Raw genomic sequence first — 20244 nt, 5'->3', positions numbered from 1 at the left:
ATCTTTATTTTTTTTAGTGATCTTTTTACTGCACAACTATCAATTTAAATATAGCAGCATGGTCATCACTCATTGAAAGAGTTGAGGGAAGACTGCTCCTAAGTAAATTTGGTTCCTGTTCTTTAGCAACAATCTCAGAAACAGTTCAGCTCATTTTGTTTTATAAAGTTAAACCAACAAATTCACAGTGTTAAACAAATTTCCTTTTAAGCCAGAAAATTTTAGCTCTAGTTGTTGCACACTTCTCTGTCGGCAATGTGTATGTGTATCTTTCATTATTTTAAAAGCCTGGCAAAAACCAATGAAGAAGTTTCCCAGTCTCCTCTTGTACTTCCCCAGTGCTAAGCTCTATCGCTATAAATGCTGACTTCGAATGCAGCTAAAACTGCTCTACAGGTTTCACAATCTCTGAGGGAAGCACGGCTATGTTCTAATTATGGCAAAGCTCACTGGGGGAAGGGGTGAGGGTACCAAAGACTGAAAATGGAAATTTTCTTCCTTACCATTAGCTGCTGTTGGATGTTCATAAGTTTAAAAATATGTCCAGTGCAACTGTCTCCAGGAAGTGGGGGCTCCTGGTGTGGTTCAGACTCGGAGGTTAGCATATAGACATCCAGCTCTCGGTGATGCCTCACAGAACAGTCTCCGTAAGGGATTTCGTAGGACAAACTGCTCCAGGAGTCTGGTTCTCCAGCATCCTCCCTGGAAAGAAGCAAACGCTGGTTAAGGTAACATGCATGTGTGTGCTCAGTCGCTCAGTTGTGTCTGAGTCTTTGCGACCCCACAGACTACCGCCTGCCAGGCTCCTCTGTCCATGGAGCTCACCAGGCAAGAATACTGGAGTGGGGTGCCCTTTTCTTCTCCAGGGGATCTTCTTGACCCAGGGATTGAACTCACATCTCTTAGGTCTTCTGCATTGGCAGGCGAGTTCTTCACTATTAGCACCACATGGGAAATTCCAATACATATGTATATTCTCTATATAATACATGCAAATACACTATAATATATATATTAATATATAAAAACATACTAATATAATATACATATATAGTCAGCCTCTCAGAGATAGGTTAAATTCTCTCTTATGCAAAATTTCTAACCTCACTGCTCTTTGAGGCTCTGCTCCAGAAAGTTGGTTTGCACAGTCCCAAGTAATTGAGACATAACTTCACAAGAAGTCACACATGGGCTAAATGGCAACTGCAGGATTCCTTCCTAAGGACGTTCTTTGATCAAGATAAAGAGAAGACTGGGATTCTGAAAGAGTTAATATTATGCTCACAAACAAACAATGAGGAAATGTAAGGATAGTTTTCCTCTGGTTTTCAAAAAAAGAAAGAAAAAAAAAAAGCAAGTTTTCCTAAGCCTTTGTCTTAAAATGGGTTACAGTACATGCTAATTGTGGTCAATTTTACTGAGAAGGGAAGAAATTAATCGCTCCAATCTACGCAAGGTCAGTCCAGTTTTTGTTAAAAACAAGTGGAGGCTGTATCCTCAAAATTCGCAAAGTCAAAACTATGTACAGAAAAATACTATAACGTCTTATCATACTATACTTGTCAGTATAATTATCAAATCCTATTTTGAATAAAGCACTTGGTCCCAATAACACAAATTATAACTTTTTAAATTTAAAAGATGACCAACTCAGCTCAATTCACATCACTGCAGATACACCTCAATATTCAAATAAAGCTGAAAAAGGCATGGGTAAGAAAAAAAAACATTTCTGGGACAGATCTCAAAACATGAAATCTCTTTACATGGTTCTAATAAACCAGTATGTTGACAAAGTGTCCCAGAGATTCTGGAAGAAGGCAGAAAGTGGTGTTGGGGATCACTATCATGTTTTAAAAAGGAAGAAACGAACGAATTAAGACATAACAGACATGTCACCTACTGACAAATATGAGAGGGAAACATTACTTCAACTGTCAATCCAGTGTTTCATCCACTAAATCGTACAATTCACCAGGAAATACATGGAATTTGGAAACTAAAAATACGTTATAGTAGAAAATCTTTAACAAACTGGAGGGCCAGATACTGGCTGAAGGTGACAATTAAAGCTGTTTCAGAAGAAAACTATTACAATTTCCATACTCAAGCAAGACTCCCAACGGTTGCTTAATATATGCCATGCTAAATATCTTACTTATTTACCAAGTAAGACTGCTAGTCACTCAGTCATGTCCAGCTCTTTGAGACTCCAAGGATTGTAGCCCACAAGGCTCCTCTGTCCGTGGGATTTTCCAGGTAATAATACTGAGGTGGGTTGCCATGCCCTTCTCCAGGGGAATCTTCCCAACCCAGGGATCGAACCTGTGTCTCTTATGTCTCCTGTAACGGCAGGCAGGTTCTTTACCACTGTGCCACCTGGGCTGAGGTGACACCGTCACTAGCTCTGCTTAATTCAGACATGACTGGCCTATCTGCTTACTCAGATTACCACGTACAGCCTTGCTCTGATCAGGAAAAAAAAATTCTTTGAAAACACAACTTAACTTATACAGTACCATACGGTGTGAATCAAATACACACCCAGCCAAGAGGGGGCTGCTGGCCAAGGCAGAGGCGATTAAACAGTGACACAGTCCATTCCTGGCAAAACGGCATTTTCTACCAACCATGTCACTATTAATTCTCAAACTACTTCTTCTGTCGTAAGGAAACCTTGGGAAACTCCCTGCTGGAACCACAGTCTGCTTACCTCCTACCTTTCCCACGCTCTCCTGCTGGAGGAATGCGCACCTGCCGCCGCAGCGCTAACCCTACATCCCCCAGTTCATCAGCCACGTGGACAGCTGTTGTTTTCGAGCCCGCCTGGAAACCAAGTACGAGTTAGTGCAATTATCCTCCCACTGGCTTCCACGAATATGTGCTGCTGTGGGCACTCTTCAAACCCACCTTGCCTGTCCGTCAGGGTAAACCCCACCACTTGGCAAGTATTTACGCGCCAGCATTCTTTGTGCCGGTCAACCGACCCCAAATCCTTGTCCTGCCTGTGGGAGTTTGTGGACTTAGCAAGGGAGATAAGAGCAATCAGGATAAAACACCCAGTGTTCTAGAGAGAGCAGGGGTGGTGGAAAAAATGAAGCAGAGATGGGGTTTGCAGTTTTAAATGTGGTGGGTCAGGGAGAAACTCAGTGAAGTGACCCTGAGGCCAACACATTTTCTGCTCTGCATTCAGCACTGTATAAAGCCTTTACTGGATCCACAAATAAAATCCAGCAAGGCTCCAAGAAAGTGCGCTACAACATTAAGGACAATTGTTACTGAGAACTGGATACAACCTAATCAAGCCAGTAACTAGAGGGCTATCTGATTAAAGAAAATATCTACACAGTATTACCTGTGTGCGTAGTCTTATAAGGGAAAGCCACTCAGCTGCATCTGACTCTTTGCAACCCCACAGACTGTAGCCCATCGGGCTCCTCTGTCCATGGAATTTTCCAGGCAAGAATACTTGGGTAGCCATTTCCTACTTCAGGAGATCTTTCCAACCCAGGGATCAAACCCGTGACTCCTGAGTCTCTCCTGCATTGGCAGGTGGATTCTTTGTACCACTGAGCCACTAGGGAAGCCCTACAGACTATTCTGTAGCCATTAACTATAATTCAAATAACAGTTCAGTAACATTGAAATCTATATTCAGCAAAATAAAAAAGGCAAAAAGCATTGAGTATAAACAGTGAAGTGCACAAATTAAAACAGTATTACAGTGGTTGGGTTATAGGTTTATTTCTTCTCTGGGATTTTTGCTTTACTTTTTCTTTCTTTTTTATTTTTGGCCGTGCTGGGTTTTTGTTGCTTTTGCATGGGTTTCCTGTACTTGTGGTGCACAGGTTTCTCACGGTGGTGGCGTCTCCTGTTGCAGAGCACGGGCTCTAGGCACAAAAACGACTTCAGTAGTCAGGGCTCCCGGGCTCCAGAGTGCAGGATCAGAAGCTATGGCATGCAGGCTTAGTTGCTCTGTGGCCTGTGGGATCTTCCCAGACTAAGAATGGAACTTGTGCCTCCTGCACTGGCATGTGGATTCTTATCCAATGAGTCACCAGGGAAGTCCTCTTCTCTAGGATTTTAATGTCTTAAGTAATTTTTAAAGTCCCTATTCAGCCAGGCCTCACTGCTGCTCTGGATCGCTTTACTCATGTGTGTTAATCCATCCCCACAGGGGTTACCAAAACGTTGTGTGATTCCCTCAAAGACCCAACATTAACCTCATCTACTCCATCCTCAGGTGATCTTTTCTCTGTTCAGAGTGAGAAGCTCATGGCCGTGAACTAACATGACTAAGTCCACCCTTGCCCAACATCAGACACGTCTGCGCGGCTCCTCTAACTCCAGGGCACCTCTCCGAACGGTATGTTTGCCCTGGTCCCCTACCAACTGCCCTCTGGTAACCAATTCAGGCATCACGCCCTGGATGCCTGTAGCTTCCCACCTGTTTCTTGAGCGGTTCCTTCCCCATCTGCCTACAAGCACCATGAACACCCCAGCAGACAACGGAGCGGAGGCGAGAAAGGGCAAAGTGTGTGCCAGCAGCAGTCTCACTCCAACCTGCACCAGCCCAGGGGGCATCTGACACCGTCTGCAGGTGCTTTTCACTGCCACACGTCGGGGCGTGGCGGTTGTCCCCCAAGGCACAGGACCACGCCCTACGGTACAACACAGTCATCAGGCCCCAAACTACCAGTAATGCTGGCATTGAGAATCTCTGCTGTAACCCCTCTAATCTGCATACAACACCCCCCCCCCCAACCCCTTCCCTTCTGCCTCCCCACTGGCCGTTAAAACAATTAATTAAAGGCTTTGCCATTTGGAGCCTTCTCTCTCCCTTGGCTGCTTGCCTGGTGGCACAGGGGTAAAGAATCCACCTGCCAAGTGCAGAAGATGCTGGTTCGATCCTTGAGCTGGGAAGATCCACTGGAGGAGGAAGTGGCAACCCACTCCAGTATTCCTGCCTGGAAAATTCCGTGGGCAGAGAAGCCTGGTGGGCTACAGTCCGCTGCTGCTGCTGCTGCTAAGTCGCTTCAGTCATGTCTGGCTCTGTGCAGCCCCATAGACGGCAGCCCACCAGGCTCCCCCGTCCCTGGGATTTTCCAGGCAAGAACACTGGAGTGGGTTACCGTTTCCTTCTCCAATGCATGAAAGTGAAAAGTGAAAGTGAAGTCGCTCAGTCGTGCCCGACTCTTCGCGACCCCATGGATGCAGCTTACCAGGCTTCTCCGTCCATGGGATCTTCCAGGCAAGAGTAGGGTTACAGTCTATGGCGTCGCAAAGAAGTCTGGCATGACTTAAACACCACCACCATCGCCTCTCCTACGGCTACTAAGACTTCTCTGTCCTGGGTCTCCATTGATAAAATAAACCCCCAAATCCAGTGACTTTTTCCCCCACTGAGTCTGAGTTTCATAGAATCTCAAAGTGGTGACCTGATTCTTCTTTTAAAAACTTTTCCTCACTTGATGCCCTTAAGAACCCTCCTATTCATCCACTGTTTTCTCTGGCTTTTTCTTTCTCTTCTCACACCTCAGTTGAACACATGTCAACTTCCTGAACTTGGGCTTCTACTAAATGGCAGGCACTTTGCTATATGCCAGGGCTACCAGGATAAGCATATCTTTCTCAAGGATAAACAAATACTGTTCTAAGGTCAAACACGGATTCCTGTCCAGTGACCACAATGTGGCTTACTGCTGTTACTGCCACCTCTGTGGAAACAAAAAACAGAAAGACTCTCATGGGGGTTTTACCCCTGTGTGGCATATTATGCACTAAATACAGTTCATTGACTTTACAATGCTGTTACTCGTAATAACAACATCATTTTAATGTATTACTAAGGAGGAAAATAATGGTTTTGAGTTAAATTATGACACAAACTAGAAAAATACGTATCTTAACAGAAATAACACAGAGTATACACACAGTCAACTGTTGCTCTAAATACTGGTAGGGGAGGTACAAACAGTTCAAATAAACAAACAGTCCCAATGTCATCTGCTTAACTTCATGTGGACACTGGCCTGTGAGCCCCTAGTTTTCAACACACGGGCAGCAGATACACGTGAAAAAGGCCAGCTCGGAGGCTTGAGATAAACTGCAACACAAGTCACCCGAGACACTGGTTTTCCCACTGCTATATAGTTGAAGAGTTTCAAACAGAAACACGTGCAGAAACAGAGCTGCTCTGCCGATGGGCCAAGAGTGGGCAGGAAAGGCAGAGCCCAGGCCTCCCCAGCCGCTCTCCCGCAGAGGTGGGCTGGAGGCTCCTCCCCACGCTCTCAGTTCCGAGGGACAGGCTTTCTTCCCAGTTTAAGTTCACTTTCCTTATTCCTAGGTAACTACTACCCGTTCTCCTAATTAGAAGCCCTCTCTATGCCTACAGTTGGTAACTGACTTGACCCTTTGCTTACACTGACATTCTGGCCATGGAGAAGTGTGTGTGTGTGTGTCTCTCTGCAACCCCATGGACTGTAGCCCGCCACACTCCTCTGTCCATGGGATTTCCCAGCAAGAATAGTGAACTGGGTTACTGTTTCCTTCTCCAGGGGGACCTTCCTGACCCAGGGATGGAACCCGAGTCTCCTGCACTGGCAGATGGGATTCTGCAGCACTGAGTCAGTCACTCGGGCCTCGGCCTTGTATTTCTGCCGTGAAGAAGGATACGCCTGGGTATCTAAACTTTACCTCAGAAACACACACCAGGATGTTATGCCATCAAGTCTGGCAGGACAGAAAAACACACCCGCAAATTCACTAGAATTTCTGGTTATTTCAGCTGGTGGATGAAGAGATGCCAGAGCCTCAGATGAGGCTTTGAAAAGAAAAACAAACAAATAAATAAAAATGAGAGAAAGAAGATCTGTAGATGAAGGTGTGTAAACGGTGCAGGGGGAGGGGAGCGCGACAGATCTCCGTGACCTCTCTGTTTTCACCCCATGAGGACACCACCGCCGCAAGCCAAGCAAAGGGCGTTTCACTACCAGCGGCACCAGCGGCGCAGTGCAGGCGGCACTTCCTTACAACATCACAGGCTACTGTGGGTCTCGGAGGACCTCTCGTTGGGTTACACTCAATCACGCCCCAGAACAGACTTCAAGATATAAAGGACTGACGCTGTGAATATGGGAACCTTTCAAGCATCCTGTTAATATATTGTTTTCGAACCATTCTTGGGCACCCTGAGTTTTATCTGGAGAGTCCAGCTCGACTCTTAGAGAAGTCTCCCACCTCTGAGAGCTGAAAGATCTCTCGTGTTGTCCTGCACCTTCTCTACTCCCTGTAACTCCTAAGGAGGGCCAGGCCCTCCCGTCTTCTGACTGGCCGGGTCGCACTGCCCTGTTCCATCTCCCGACACATGGCCCGTACTCCAGTATTTGTTGGGATTTCACTCCAGGGCAGAAGAGTAGGGGTATACTTTGTAGACAAATGGTTTGGGATCACTACGAACGCACTCTCTCTGAAGGGACAGATAAATCATTGCTTCAAAGGACAAAATGCTACCCATCTATTGGTGTGAGCATGCTAAGTTGCTTCAGTCATGTCCAACTCTTTGTGACCCCATGGCCTGCAGCCTGCCAGGCTCCTCTGTCCATGGGATTTCCCAGGCAAGAATCCTGGACTGGGTGGCTGTGCCATCTTCCAGGGGATCTTCTCGATCCAGGGATCAAACCCACATCTGCATTGGCAGGCGGATTGTTTACTGCTGAGCTACCTGGGAAGCCCCAGAATGTATGCATTAAGTATTCATTAAATATTGGATTCTATTTTCTTCCACAAGCAATGGGTATAACCATAATCACTCCTTTACTGCTAAATTATTCAACAATATATCAAATGTTGAGCTGTGTTTTACATACATCACCTAACTTATTCTTCTAACTACCCTGTGAGGGAAGATTGGCAGATGAAGAAACTAAAACCATAAGAAATTTAATAATGTGCCTAACAGTCAGTTAAGCCAGAATTTGGGCTGACATTCTAAACCACCACATAAAACTATCTCTGCTGCCTAGTTTGCACTGGAAAATGCAGACCAATGAAACAAACTAAATATTTTTTAACATATGGACTTTGAGGGCTAAAGCTTTGGAGAGATGTGAGTTCTGGATTACTACACACTATGGACACAGAGTACAGTGTGTGGTCCATGACTTTTGTGGACATTTTTCTCCATCGCTTTCACTCTTGAGGGGCGACCTGGGCTCTCTTACTCCATGGTTCCATGACTTGTAGAATATCGTATTCCTCTAATGGCCAAATTTCTCCATTTTCTAGCTTCACTGCTTTCAAGATCCTGAAAAATATTTTTTAATATCCTACCATGATACTAGTTGTGTATACATCAAGACCTAATACATCCCCAAGTAAAAAAAAAAATAAAGTTTACACTAGATTAACATCTAAGTATTTACTGATGTGATCAAGCTATTGATACTTCATGTTGATTCTTCTTGATCAGATTTAAGCCACCAACCTAATTCAACAAACTCTCAGGAATTAATTTTCAGATGCAATATTAACTAAAGTCCTTAATCTTAACTGCATTTCAGAATTACCTGGAGAGCTTTTAAAAATCCTAATGTCCAGATCACACCTCACACTAATAAAATAAAGTCTTGAGGAGGCCTTGAGACATCAATATTTTTTAAAGGTTCCCAGGAGACTGTAATGTACAATTAGAGTCCCCATGTGGTTCTAATGTGCAGCTAAGGACACCACATAGGTGTTGATTCATTTAAAAAACAAAAGTATAGCTAAGGCTGGCAAGACTGCTATGAGTACTGGCATGTTAATATATCCTTTTACCTAATCATACTATTCCCTGGAATTTATCCTACAGAAATAATTTAACAGAGGTAAAAATTTGTAAGTAAAAAAATAAGTTTACTGCAGCATTCATTAGTTAATTTCTGTTGGTTTTAAGGTTAAAGTTAACATTTCAACATTAAATGGTCTGAATACTCGTGATAAACAAAATACTTTAGAGAGCCTCAAAAATAATTAGAAAGACCACAGAAATAGGTAGACGTATCATAAAGTGAAAATATATCAGAATATAATGGAGTATCAGCTACAACTATTTAAGAAACGCCATGCAATGTGGAAGGTAGTATCTGACAATTAAATAAACCGGATATTTAAGAAACTCTGTGCAATGTGGAAGGGAATATCTGACAATGAAATAAACCTGTCTTCCAGTGGCAGCATTATGAGTAATTTTGTTATGTTAACCTAATTGTTTAAAAAAGGCTAATTCTCCCTCCCTGGGATCTTCCTTGCTTCTGGCCTAAGTCACAAGACAGAGGCCGCTCAGGGTAGGCGTCGCCGAGGCCGCTTTAAGGGAGCGTGGAGAAATTAACCATGACACAGAAGTCTCGGCCTGGACTCTGACACAGTCATATTTAATCCGTCCCCAGGACAACAACAGGCACTTCGAACAGACCCTCCGCTAAGAAGCAACCCAGATGGACTGACCTGTCCTTGCTCAATGCATCCTCTCTTGCTCAGCCCCTTTCTCCCCCAGATGACTTAGGTCAGCTAAGTGAGAGAGATTTCTATTTAAATATGACTTGGGTGGATCCACTGATTGCTCACAGAACTTATGGTCCTTTGCCTATTCCACAACAGTCACTGGCTTAATATCTACTTACTTCCTTTGTCTGGGCTTCCCTGGTGGCCCAGCTGGTAAACAATCCGCCTGCAGTGCAGGAGACCCTGGTTCGATCCCTGGGTCCAGAAGATTCCCTGGAGAAGGGAATGGCTGTCCACTCTAGTATTCTTGCCTGGAGAATCCCATGGACAAGAAGAGCCTGGCAGGCTACAGTCCATGGGGCAGCAGAGAGTCAGACATGACTAAATGACTAAGCACACAGACACATGTCCTTTGTCTACAAAGCGCCTGATGTTACTTAATGAGAATGAGAAGCACAGGCACATGGGAATTATTTCAAAGGGGAGAACACTATCACTGTTGCCTAAAATTAAATTCAAAGTCGGAAATGGAAATGCTATTTATTTATTAAACAACTGCTATTTCTAGCATGACAGAAATGCTTACAAAACAGTATTTTTAAGCTGATTTAAAATAACCTATTTAAACCTTACTGATTTAAATAACCTATTCACAACAGAGGGAAAGGAATACACATCCATGTTTTCTGACAAGCATTTGAAACTCAATATGACAGAAAGATTAAGAGCTAAATACGAATCCCAAACTTTAGTGTAACAGTGACCATTAAATCAGCTGACTAACAGGCTTCAAACAGTGAAGATTTCATGATTCTAAAGATAGACTATTTGCCTTACTTATACAAACCAGTAATTTTAATCACAAGTTGTCGCTCTGCAAACTAGCTTTTCCAGTTCAGGAAAAAAAACTAATTTTTGTTCATTAATCTGGGCAGGACTCATCTTCGTTCATGTGACTTTATAGTATGTTGCTGCTGCTGCTAAGTCGCTTCAGTCGTGTCCGGCTCTGTGCGACCCCATAGACAGCAGCCCACCAGGCTTCGCCGTCCCTGGGATTCTCCAGGCAAGAACACTGGAGTGGGTTGCCATTTCCTTCTCCAATGCATGAAAGTGAAAAGTGAAAGTGAAGTCGCTCAATTGTGTCCAACTCTCAGAGACCCCATGGACTGCAGCCTACCAGGCTCCTCCATCCATGGGATTTTCCAGGAAAGAGTACTGGAGTTGGGTGCCATTGCCTTCTGCGTTATAGTATGTCACGGTCATTTAAAAAAAGAAAATTTAAGAAAGGAACCCATACTTGAGTCTGACAAACTTCTAATGATCTTGTCTATCTTTATAAGTCCCACTGCCCTTATTCAGCACTTTTCATAATTCAATTGATGAAATGGATTAATCTTATTTAGAAGCAATCAGACAAGTAAATGAAGTCAAAATAGACTGGTCACGGCCTACATGTGACATTTTTCCTGGTAACTCTCCTCTACTTTTTTCCCAGAAACTCTGCTACTTACACAGAAACCATAAAACATTGATCCACTCTCCCTGATTTATAGCACTGCAAAGTAAGTAGATTCGGTGAGAACTCAAAACTATTTATGAAGGGTCAGATTTTTTAAAATTTCCTATTCATCACAAAAATAAAAATTCTAAAAATTACTGGTAAAAACAAAACGTATAAGATACAAAAAACTTACGCCCAAAGGATTAACAGATTCAACAGATATACAATTATTCTAATTATTGTGTGTGTGTTCAGCTGCTCAATCATGTCCAACTCGTTTTGATCCCATGGACTGTGGCCCGCCAGGCTCCTCTGTCCTTGGAATTTCACAGGCAAGAACACTGGAATGGGTTCCCATTTCCTCCTCCAGGAGATTTTCCTGACCCAGAGATCGAATCTGCATCTCTTGCATCTCCTGCATTGGAAGGCAGATTTGTTACCACTGTGCTACCTGGGAAGCCCATGTCAGATTACTATAAAAGTTTCTAAACACATACTCTCAATGTACTTTATACTAATCTCGTCATGGAGCAGGGCAAATAGCTGGCAGATCAGCCCCAATTCAGGGCCTTCCCCATGCTGAACTGCAGCGATCCCTCCAGTCTGCCAGGAACCACACTTCACATTCTTAAAATCTACACACCCTGGGGAGACAGGCCAGTGGCAGCAGAAAGAAACATCAAGGCATGTACAGAAACATGGAATGTGGTACCAGCTACAGACCCACTGGACAAATTTCCTTTTCTCCCAAGGAATACTTCACATGGGCCTGGAAACTAACTCAAGGATATTCAAGAGTTTTTTAAAAGTTTGGTCCCAACCAGTGTTTAATAATCATTTTTAGAAAACCAAAAGCATCTAAAAATCTACTTTAACAGGCACGTCACAAAGAGCTTCTTTCACTAATACAATGACATGATTTCCTTTAATAAAATGTGAAATACAGGAAGCTAATCACAGTACATAGTAAAAACGGTACAGCTGATTCCTGAACACCTCAGGTTTGAGCTGTACAGGTCTCACATACATGCGAATATTTTTCAATAAATCCACTGAAGTACTACACAATCTACAGCTGCTTGAAACAGGCTATAGAGCTACAGATACAGACGGCCAGCTATGGGACTTGAGCATTCATGGACATTGGTATGAGTGGCAGGTCCTGAGGGACTACCATACACTGAATGGTAGGACTCAGTTTTTCGGAGTTCTTTCGTTATAAATATTTGCAATATTCCAGGTGACAAGGTTGATGTTCTACATGTAGATGGAGAACAAAGTTCAGGTAAACCAAACAAGGTTTCACGGAGTTAGGGCTGCCTGAGGGCTAAAACATGATTTAAATATATATATATATATATATATTTTTTTTCATTCCAAGCAATCTAGTCCTAAGCAATTTAGTATAGTAACTCATGTGGATTAATGAGCTAAAAGAAAAGCTAAATGCTTCTCTGGATCACCTTTTAAAAAGGTACTGAGAGTATTCTACTGAATACTTGTACCCTAACAGAACTATTTTCATATTAGCACATATTCTCTAAAATGGTGTGCATATAAAAAGATCCCGGAAGATATTTCCAGTATAAATATACAGAGAATTCTACCTTACTCTGTACAACCTTAAAATGAAAATCTGTATCCTATTAAATAGGACCAAACTGGGTTCTACGTGTAGCAATTACAAAAATACTGTTTCTCTATGTATGAAAATGTAGTAAGAGCTATATGAATGCTTGTTTTCAAACATTCTAATACCAAATGAAGTGCTTCCAGAAGCCCACTGAAAAGATAACACTACAGGCAGTAGTAGTGTTACTGTCCACTGTGTCACAAATGCATTCTACAAGAATTCAGTCTTTTCTGTACTGTTCTTAAGTTCTTAGTTCAGGATTATCTTAAAAAACAAAAACAAACAATAAAAACACATACATTTTCAGAAGATGGTCTAGGCTATATATTTTTTCATTTATTCAAACATGCATACTCATGCAGTATCTATTATGTTTCCAGGTGCGAGAAATAATATTGACGAATAAATGAGATAGCCGAGATTCCTACCATGTTGGAGGTTACAGTGTAGAGGGGTATGATTACAGTTAGAGGTAAGGGCTTTAAAGCAAATAAAACAAGGTGCTTATGGCAGAAAATTCCTTGGAGTGGAGACACTGGCTCTGCAGACAGGTGCCAGAAAATGGTCTGAGAAGATACGGCAACTGATCAGAACCACATGAAAGAGCAAGCATGTGAAGCTGCCGGGACAGAATGCATGAGGCCAAGGGTTCAGCAAGCACACAGAACCTGAGAGGTAGCAAGCAGCTGGCCAGCGCGGCTGAGGCCGATGTGGCTGTGCAGGGAAGGCGATGGGAATGAAGGAAACGTTACGAAACGAGGTCTGAGGGTTCTACACGGTTCAGATCTCACAGAGCTTCGCCGATCATGAAGGAAAAAGAACTGTCTTCTGAGTGGGGTGAGAACACACTGGAAGGAGTAAGCAACCGGGGCGGCGGGGCAGGAGAAAAATCAGTGATACTAGTAGCATGGTTACTTGGTGTTAGCAGCTTTGGTCGTGCCAGACTCTTGGTGACTCCAGAGACCACAGTCCGCCAGGCTCCTCAGTCCATGGGATTTCCCAGGCTGGGGCGCGTTGCCATGCCCTCCTCCCGGGGACCTACCAGACCCAGGGCCCAAACCCGAGTCTCCTCCACTGCAGGGAGAGTCTACCGTCTGAGCCTCAAGGGAAGTCTAGTAGTGCAGTATGAGGTGAACAGCGCTGACTTCTAACCTCCACAACGACTCTGACACACAGGCTACTGTGTTCCCATTTTTCCTGTGAGGACAGTGAGGCTCCAGGAATAACTTGCCCCAGTCCACAGTAAGTGAAAAACCCAGAATCTGTACTAATTCAGATCTGATTCCAAAACTTCTGTACCGCTTTAGACTATCCACAGTGATACTGACCCCCCAACAATGTCCCATCATGAAGTGAAACGAAGTGTTAGTGTCAGTCGTGTCTGACTCTTTGCGACCCCATGGACTGTAGCCCACCAGGCTCTGCTGTCCATGGGATTCTCCAGGCAAGGATACTGGAGAGAGTAACCATTCCTCCTCCAGGGAATCTTCCTTATCCAGGGATGGAACCCAGGTCTCCTGCATTGCAGGTGGATTCTTTACCGTCTGAGCCACGAGAAAAGCCCATGTCAAATTATGAGGACACATTCAAATTCTGAAAATTCTAAGTCCACTATAATACTTACCAGAAGCTAGTCGGATGTCGGGTATAGTAGGGGTTTCCCTCATAGCTCAGTGGGTAAAGGATCCTCCTGCAACACAGGAGACCCAGGTTCAATCCCTGGGTTGGGAAGATCCCCTGGAGAAGGAAATGGCAACCTACTCTAGTATTCTTGCCTGGGAAATCCAAAGACAGAGGAGTCTGGCAGGCTACACAGTCTATGTGGTCCCAAGAGTCAGATACAACTTAGCGACTAAATCACCACAGTCGGGTATAGTAGGCTTTCTGTCAAAATTTTTATAATATCCATAGCAAGTTTTCAACTGTAGAAAAGCATGGAGAATCCATGGCTGGATCCAAACCTCAAGGTCTGTGTACGTGGTACGACAAAATTCAGTGAGCCCAGAATGAACTTCGGCTAATATGCCAGCGTTCCAGCTGTTACACAACAGTCAACCACCAATCAACCTCCGCCTTCTCACCCCGTGTGTCGCAACTCACAAACAAAGTTCAGTTTGACGCTAACACACATGTAAAACCCTGTAAATCAACTGCAGAGAAAAACATTTTTCCGGTACTAACAACACGAGTCATTTGGGGAGGAAGCTCAAAGATACTTGCTGAGATACAGCAAAAGGCCCCATCACATGGCAGAGCATGAACAATGAAGGTCAGCAGTGCACCCATCTGGAAGATGATACTCACTCTTGGCTGCCCACGCACCACGAGCACCGCAAGCCCATCCTATTTGGGTCCTGGCTTTAAGAGCAGAGGAGGAACGGCCGGGTCGGGCCTCCTCAAAGGCGTGTTTTGCTGAGTCTACTTCTGACAGGAAGTGCAGCACCTAGTTCCTTATTTGAGGGTTACTGCAATATCTTCCATGAAACCACATCACCCTCACAGTGCCAGACCTCAAGGAGTCCTACGACGTCAACCACACCTCCACGGAGATGGAGCGAGAGAAGACAAGCGCCAGCAGAGGGGAGGCGGGAGGGGGAGGGCGAGCACTGATCCATCTTAAACTGAACAGAAAGCTACTACCTTAGGTGTTAACAACACACCGCTGGACAACTTATGCTTCACACACATGTGCAGATTCTCTAGGAATCTTAGCACTGATACTCCTTCCTTTTTGACACAGTACAGCCACCTGCCCGTAATGACCAGAATGGGAACAGCACAAAAGAAGAAGAGCCCATCATTTGAACAACTACTCTGTATCAACAATTTGGCTCAGATTCTATGCTGATGAATAATTTAAAACACAAGTTTTATAATGCAATGGTTAGAACATGAGTTGGAAAGTCTGACAGACTTGGTTTGACTCCCTACTCAGACTACCAGCTGTGGGATCTTGGGCTAGTCACGCTTCAGTTTCTCAGCAGCTCAATTTCCCCGTCTGTAGAGTGGGAATATTAGGTTTGCTGTGAGATCAAACGACCTTGACTGTGAAGTGTTACCAGCATAGCATCTGGTTCTCCCACTGTGACTCCATGGGACGCCACGGGTGGTGTGACTCTAATGAGCAAACCAGAAGGCAGTTTCTGAGTATTAGACATTTAAAAGAAAAAAGCAGGGAGACCCTGCTTGTGGGGTAACGGTCAGGCAGCCACCCCTAAACCACTTTACCGCTAGAAGAAAACAGGACTCTCGGCTCCCTGCTGTTTCACGAGATAGCATTACAGTTGTGCAGTGAACCTGACTAGGAAAAGATGTGTTAGAAGCTGGGTGGTGGTGCGGAGAGGTGTCACATTCACATTAAGCTGAGTGCTCGACTCACTGCTGGTGGATCTTCGTTCCTAGCTCTCCAAATAAAGCGACGGGCTGAGTTCCTGAGAACCGCACAGGCATGCTCTCGCTTAATCTGAACAGACCTATGAGATACACGCTGTGACTTCCTATGTTACAGATGAGGAAAACAGGTTCACAGATGACAAACAACAGGGATGCATTCAAGTTCTGCTTTGCTATTTTTTAAGGCCAAACAGCTGAATGCCTACCCAACATGTATGTGATTAACGATCAAGTACATAAAGTGCACATCTCCTTATACACTCTTGCCGCAAAAATTCTAATAACCAATTAGAGCATACATGTGTTTACTGTTAAGAGTAAAACACTATAATAATCAGTGATCGTGGAAACTGTTAATGCCACTATGCACTACACAACAGTGTTTCAGACGGTTAGAGACACAGCTTGACAGTTAATATGAATATTAAAAGAGTGCTCTGGCTAGATAACTTTATGAAGATCATCTTACCTTTTCTGAGCCACTACTGTTTACAGAAAGATAAATGATACAAGGAAGACTTATCTTCAGTTCAGTTCAGTCACTCAGTCGTGTCCAACTCTTTGCGACCCCATGAACCACAGCACGCCAGGCCTCCCTGTCCATCACCAACTCCCCGAATTCACTCAAACTCATGTACATCGAGTTGGTGATGCCATCCAGCCATGTCATCCCCTTCTCCTCCTGCCCCCAACCCTTCCCAGCATCAGGGTCTTTTCTAATGAGTCAACTCTTCGCATGAGGTGGCCAAAGTACTGGAGTTTCAGCCTCAGCATCAGTCCTTCCAATGAACACCCAGGACTGATCTCCTTTAGAATGGACTGGTTGGATCTCCTTGCAGTCCAAGGGACTCTCAAGAGTCTCCTCCAACACCACAGCTCAAAACCATCAATTGTTCAGCACTCAGCTTTCTTCACAGTCCAACTCTCACATCCATATATGACCACTGGAAAAACCATAGCCTTGACTAGATGGACCTTTGTTAGCAAGGTAATGTCTCTGCTTTTCAATATGCTATCTAGGTTGGTCATAACTTTCCTTCCAAGGAGTAAGTGTCTTTTAATTTCATGGCTGCAATCACCATCTGAAGTGATTTTGGAGCCCCAAAAACTAAAGTCTGACACTGTTTCCCCATCTATTTCCCATGAAGTGATGGGACCAGATGCCATGATCTTAGTTTTCTGAATGTTGAGCTTTAAGCTAACTTTTTCACTCTCCTCTTTCACTTTCATCAAGAGGCTTTTGAGTTCCTCTTCCTTTTTGCCATAAGGGTGGTGTCATCTGCATATCTGAGGTTATTGATATTTCTCCCAGCAATCTTGATTCCAGCTTGTGCTTCTTCCAGCCCAGTGTTTCTCATGATGTACTCTGCATAGAAGTTAAATAAGCAGGGTGACATATTCCTTTTCCTATTTGGAACCAGTCTGCTGTTCCATGTCCAGTTCTAACTGTTGCTTCCTGACCTGCATATAGGTTTCTCAAGAGGCAGGTCAGGTGGTCTGGTTTCCCCATCTCTTTCAGAATTATGTTAGGATATATAAAAACTCTAATTCTGATTAACTGTTTGCTAACTTGTTCATAACACCAAATAAACATTCACTAGAATAAATGCTTTAAGTTGCACATCTCTCATTCCATTTAAGCCATGTGCCTTTCAAGGAAGATTCTATTTGTAAATGATTCATGTCTTAGACAAAATAAAAGCTGAAAAGTCAACACTGCCACCTCCAAATTTTACAAAGAGGAGACATGCCAAAACCATGTACAGCCACTATGACAAATTATCCTCAATCCAGATATAAATGTATAAAGAAATAACAGGAAAAAATGAGGTACCTCAAATACATTTTGCTAACCAAGTGTCAAAGCAACAGACTTTATTAACAATACTTCAAGGACATCACAATACACACCCATGCCTCTGCATCTGCAGGAGCTGGTTCCAAGACCCCCCACCTATACCTATATCCGGGGATGCTCAAGCCCTTTATAAACGGTGTATAAAGTGTGTATGGACAATAAAACCGTTGAGCAAAACCTTGCCAAAATGACTTTTCTAATGCTAACCAAGTTCAGCAGCTCAAGAACCTTTGAAAATCACTAAATCAAGAATCCTAGGTACAAAATTCCTCTTAGAAAACATGCTCTGGAAGAACTCTCCTGAATTATAATTTTCTAACACCTACCTGTTTAGGGACACTGGTGTGTCAACAGAAAGTGAGTATGCTGTTAAGGAATCAAGAGCAATGCAGATAGAAGCTGGTGATGCTGAGAAATTACTGCTTTTCCACTATAAGACTTTTAAAACCATTAAACATTAGTAAACACATAGAATTACTTTTTATACTGTTTCATGTTTATTCGTGTATAAGACAACTTTATTCTACACTAGTGATAGTCAGCTTTGGCCAAATACTGATTTTAGCCACATAGGTTTATTCAACATTCCTTATTTTCTTTGCTTAAAAATAATTTCCATTTCTGTTAATAATAAATGCAGGTAAGATGGTCAAGTCATTCTTTGTATTGGTATGCCTTTAAGGAAATTTCAAAATTCATCAGATGAAACTAATGTGTAATATACTAAAGGTGTGTGCTCCTTAGAGGGTAGAGTGTGCCAGCGGATCCTCATTTCCTCACACCCATCAGGCCCTAAGCTCTGGGTCCATGTTTTCTTCCACCTGGGTCTGTAGTCAAGTCAGAAATACTTTCAATGTCACGTGCTGTTGGCCACAGAAACTTTGTCACCACTAATTAAGCTGTGTAAATTCGTAATTCTTTGAAGAAAACCTCTGAGGTGTAAATGTTACACCAAGAATAAACACAGGCTGGGACTGTTTGCATGCATACTGCAGCGGGGAAAAGAAGTGCACAGTAGGAGTCACGAGACACGTGGAATGGCTCTGTTGCTCCAACCAACTAGCAGGACCCACTCACCTTCTTAGAAAGACCCAGGCAGTACAAGAGACCATGGGTTTTAGCTCAGATTTCCCATCGGGTTCAAAGTACTGCCCCATTACTTGCCAGCGACAGTGATCACCTGCGACCTGAGGACAACGTGCCCACCCCCAAAGGGTTTGGGAGAGGAGAAATATATGAGAATTTACCCAAAATGCCTGACACAAATATAATAAATGGTAACCAGTGTAATTGTTACATAAATACAAACATTATCCTCAGAAAGTTCATTTTGCAATTTGCCAGCAGGTTGCCAGATAAGGAAATCCTGAGATTAGTAGCTGAATGGCTTTTTAAAAAAGAAAGCAGTGAAATGTCAAAATTCTTAAAATGCTTCAGGTTAGAAATTTACCAAAAAAAGGAAGGGGTGTTACTGAAAACCAAATCTATGATTCATTCGTTTGGTTAAAAGTCTGACAATGTTACCAAAAACACCTCCTCACAAAATTGTATTAAGAGGTTTAAAACAACGAATACACAAGCTTGTGAATAATGCCAATTTACTAACCACATGGCCTTGGGCAAACTAGCCTTTCTGGGTCTGTCTTCTCATCTGTAGAAAAAATACTGATACTACCTGTATTAACTCTATCTTAGACACTTGCTAAGAGGTTTTAAGTAAGAACACAGTGTAAAGCGCCAACGCAGCAGGGATTCAACACTCAGTTACTGCTACCAGCCTAGTTTCCACTCAATTCCACCACCCTATCTTGACCAAAACACAAAGGAGCCCCAGGAGACACAATGAGAAAAGAGAATGAGGGAATGGATACACAGAGGGAGGGAGGGAGGGAGGGAGGGAGGGACAGACAAACATATGGCTGGATAGGACTTGGGCCAGCGAAATGTAAAGTTAAAAAATCGTTTGCTCTGTCCATCATTTTGAATGTAAGTTTGTGCATCTGTTTCATCCTTTCTCCTCCTAAGCAAAAGCAAAGCCTACACACTTGTTTTGCAGCTGATAGGCTACCAAGGACCCACTTGCCAAGCACTTGAAGAGGACCCTGAAAAGGCAACCACTGTGTTCACAGGACGTCCTGCTCAACAGGACTGCATCCCATTGGGAAACGTGTACACTTGAGTGCCAGTTAATCTACCACCTGACCCTGAACTCGGGTTTCAAGAGCAAAGGTGTCAGAAGATGGGTGTGGGCACCCCATCCCCAGACTCTCAGAGCGGGGTCACCGCTGCGGACGCTGCAGCATGAACCACCCGCTGAGGGCCTCGGTCTGCCAGGCCGGGTCTCTGCCCTGCACACGCAGTTGTGCCACCCCCGCC

At 43.6% G+C, this 20244-nt stretch overlaps 1 protein-coding gene across 16 annotated transcripts in view; it reads right to left on the bottom strand.

Annotated features, from left to right (window-relative positions):
- The window catches only part of AKAP13 (A-kinase anchoring protein 13), a 324322-nt gene that overhangs the window by 151342 nt on the left and 152736 nt on the right, over positions 1–20244 (bottom strand). For 13 of the 16 annotated variants that reach the window (XM_061394329.1, XM_061394319.1, XM_061394321.1 and 10 more), the window contains one exon: positions 504–702. In XM_061394329.1, the coding sequence (XP_061250313.1) occupies positions 504–702 (199 nt within the window). The other 3 variants (XM_061394331.1, XM_061394332.1, XM_061394330.1) reach the window with 3 other exon arrangements.

Source organism: Bos javanicus, chromosome 21, assembly GCF_032452875.1.
Source record: "Bos javanicus breed banteng chromosome 21, ARS-OSU_banteng_1.0, whole genome shotgun sequence".
In the NCBI taxonomy this organism is placed as follows: Eukaryota; Metazoa; Chordata; class Mammalia; order Artiodactyla; family Bovidae; genus Bos; species Bos javanicus.
This window is presented reverse-complemented; position numbering and strand designations above follow the sequence as displayed.